At 60.6% G+C, this 1901-nt stretch overlaps 1 protein-coding gene across 1 annotated transcript; it reads right to left on the bottom strand.

Annotated features, from left to right (window-relative positions):
• Nucleotides 1-296: 296 nt before the first annotated feature.
• Nucleotides 297-1153, bottom strand: DLX3 (distal-less homeobox 3; the record flags this gene model as incomplete). Its single annotated transcript, XM_010017887.1, has 2 exons — nt 835-1153; nt 297-487 (listed from the first exon to the last, which is right to left on the bottom strand). Coding segments are annotated over exons 1-2 (510 nt in total), but the record flags the coding sequence as incomplete, so codon positions are not given.
• Between the last annotated feature and the right edge of the window lie 748 nt (nt 1154-1901).

Raw genomic sequence — 1901 nt, 5'->3', positions numbered from 1 at the left:
TCCCTTCTCTCGGCGCCTTCCCACCTCTCCACTTTTTCCTCTGCAAAGCAGATCTGCTCTGCACGGGGAAATCTGGCAGCAGGGCCCCCTGCGCCCATGCAAGTGTGTAGGATCCATCCATAGGGACCCCGAGACCGTACGGATGTTCACCATCCCGCTGTGAACACAGCCCCCTCCCAAACCCCTCCAATTCGGGTTTTGCAAGGAGTGGGCAGCTCCAGCTCCTGTCCTGACAATCCCTTCTGCCTGTGGCTGGGAACTGGGGTGTCGGGGATGTCTGGGGGCTCATCTCTTACCTGGGTCTGGGTGAGCCCGAGCTGGGCAGCCAGTTCAGCCCGTTCGGGCAGCGCCAGGTACTGGGCTTTCTGGAAGCGGCGCTGCAGAGCCGCCAGCTGGTAACTGGAGTAGATGGTGCGGGGCTTGCGGATCTTCTTGGGTTTCCCATTGACCATCCGCACCTCCGGCTCCGGCTCCTCCTTCACCGACACTGAGCAGAAGGCGGAGGTGTGAGGCCAGTGCTGGCAAAGGGGTCCCAGCGCTGACACCCCCCCCCACACCCCCAGCTCAGGGTCATCCCACACTATGTGGTGGCACTGCCCTGTCCCCAGGGGCATCCCCTGGATGGCCACATCCAGCGTGGATCCATCCCGCTGCATCCCCCCAGCAGCACTGAGAATGTCAGAGGGGGCTGATCCCTCGCCCCGTCCTTCGGTGAGGACAACAACCCTGTGGCCACCCCATTCCCAGCTTGGGGACACTTAGAGGAATGCAACTTCAGTGTTGTCCCAGGGGACTGGTGGGGTGGATACGGCCCCTTTTTCCCAAGCATCCTACCTGCTTCTTGGGCTGGGAGCTGCTGGTCCCTGAAGTGGCTGTACTGGCGGTAGGAAGGGCTGTAGGAATAGTCAGATTTGGGCGAGTAGGTGCCGGCAGTGCCGATGCTGTTGAGGTTGAACTGGTGGTAGGGGTAGTGGCTCACAGGCTGGCTGTAGGACTGGCCCGGGTAGTAGTCATGCTGGCTGGTGTAGTAGCCCAGATCGGTGACAGAGGACTCCGGTAAGGTGGGAGAGTCCTTGGAGGCGGCATGGCAGCTCAGGGAGCCCGACAGGTCGGTGAGGATGCTGGAGAGCTTCTTGTCGAAAGACCCACTCATTGCTGGAGCTGGGAAATGGCAGGGAGCTGCCTGCCTGGCTGGGGACCCCCCAACCCGGCGGCTCCAGCTGCCCACGTCAGGCCTGGGGGGCTCGAAGCAACCAAGAGCCGTGCCCCGAGCCTCCAGCCCCGGCCGCCTGCTTAAAGCCTGTAATTAGGGAGCAGGGCAGGGTGGGTGCGCATTCCGATTGGCTCCAGAAATATTGCCTGGGAGGCAAAATAGGCTCCGGCCTCCTCTCTGCCTGTGTGTGTGGTTTTTTTTTTCTCTTTCTTTTTTTTTTCCTTTCCTTCTTTCCCTCTCTCAAGAAACAACAAAGAGTGGGTGAAGGAGGGAAAAGGAATAAATAGAGATGGCAGGTTCCTGTTGGCAGGAGCAGGGGAGGGAAGTGGGGTGAGTGGCAGGGGCCCCCGGCCTCTGGGGACACTGTGAGTCAGGGGAGTGTTTTTGGGCAAAGGGACTCTTGGTGCAGTGGGGGGATTTGCAGAGGAAGCAGACCTGGGGGGTGTTTGCTGGGGGGTAGGGGAGAGGAAGGCTTGGGCTTAGGGAGTAGGATGGATCCGGGCTTGGGATTGGGTGGCTATGGGGGTATGTTTTAGGACCACCACCTCCCCTCCCCAGGCCCCACCTTCTCCCAGCAGTTACCAGTGTCTCCCAGTTCAATGTCATGCCTAAGCCAGCCTCATGGAGTAGTGGACCTGGGGGGTGTTTGCTGGGGGGTAGGGGAGAGGAAGGCTTGGGCTTAGGGAGT

The sequence above is a fragment of the Nestor notabilis genome, unplaced genomic scaffold (assembly GCF_000696875.1).
Source record: "Nestor notabilis isolate BGI_N333 unplaced genomic scaffold, ASM69687v1 scaffold25257, whole genome shotgun sequence".
NCBI lineage: Eukaryota > Metazoa > Chordata > Aves > Psittaciformes > Psittacidae > Nestor > Nestor notabilis.
Note: the sequence above shows the minus strand (reverse complement) of the source record. Positions and strands in the feature narration are given on the sequence as shown.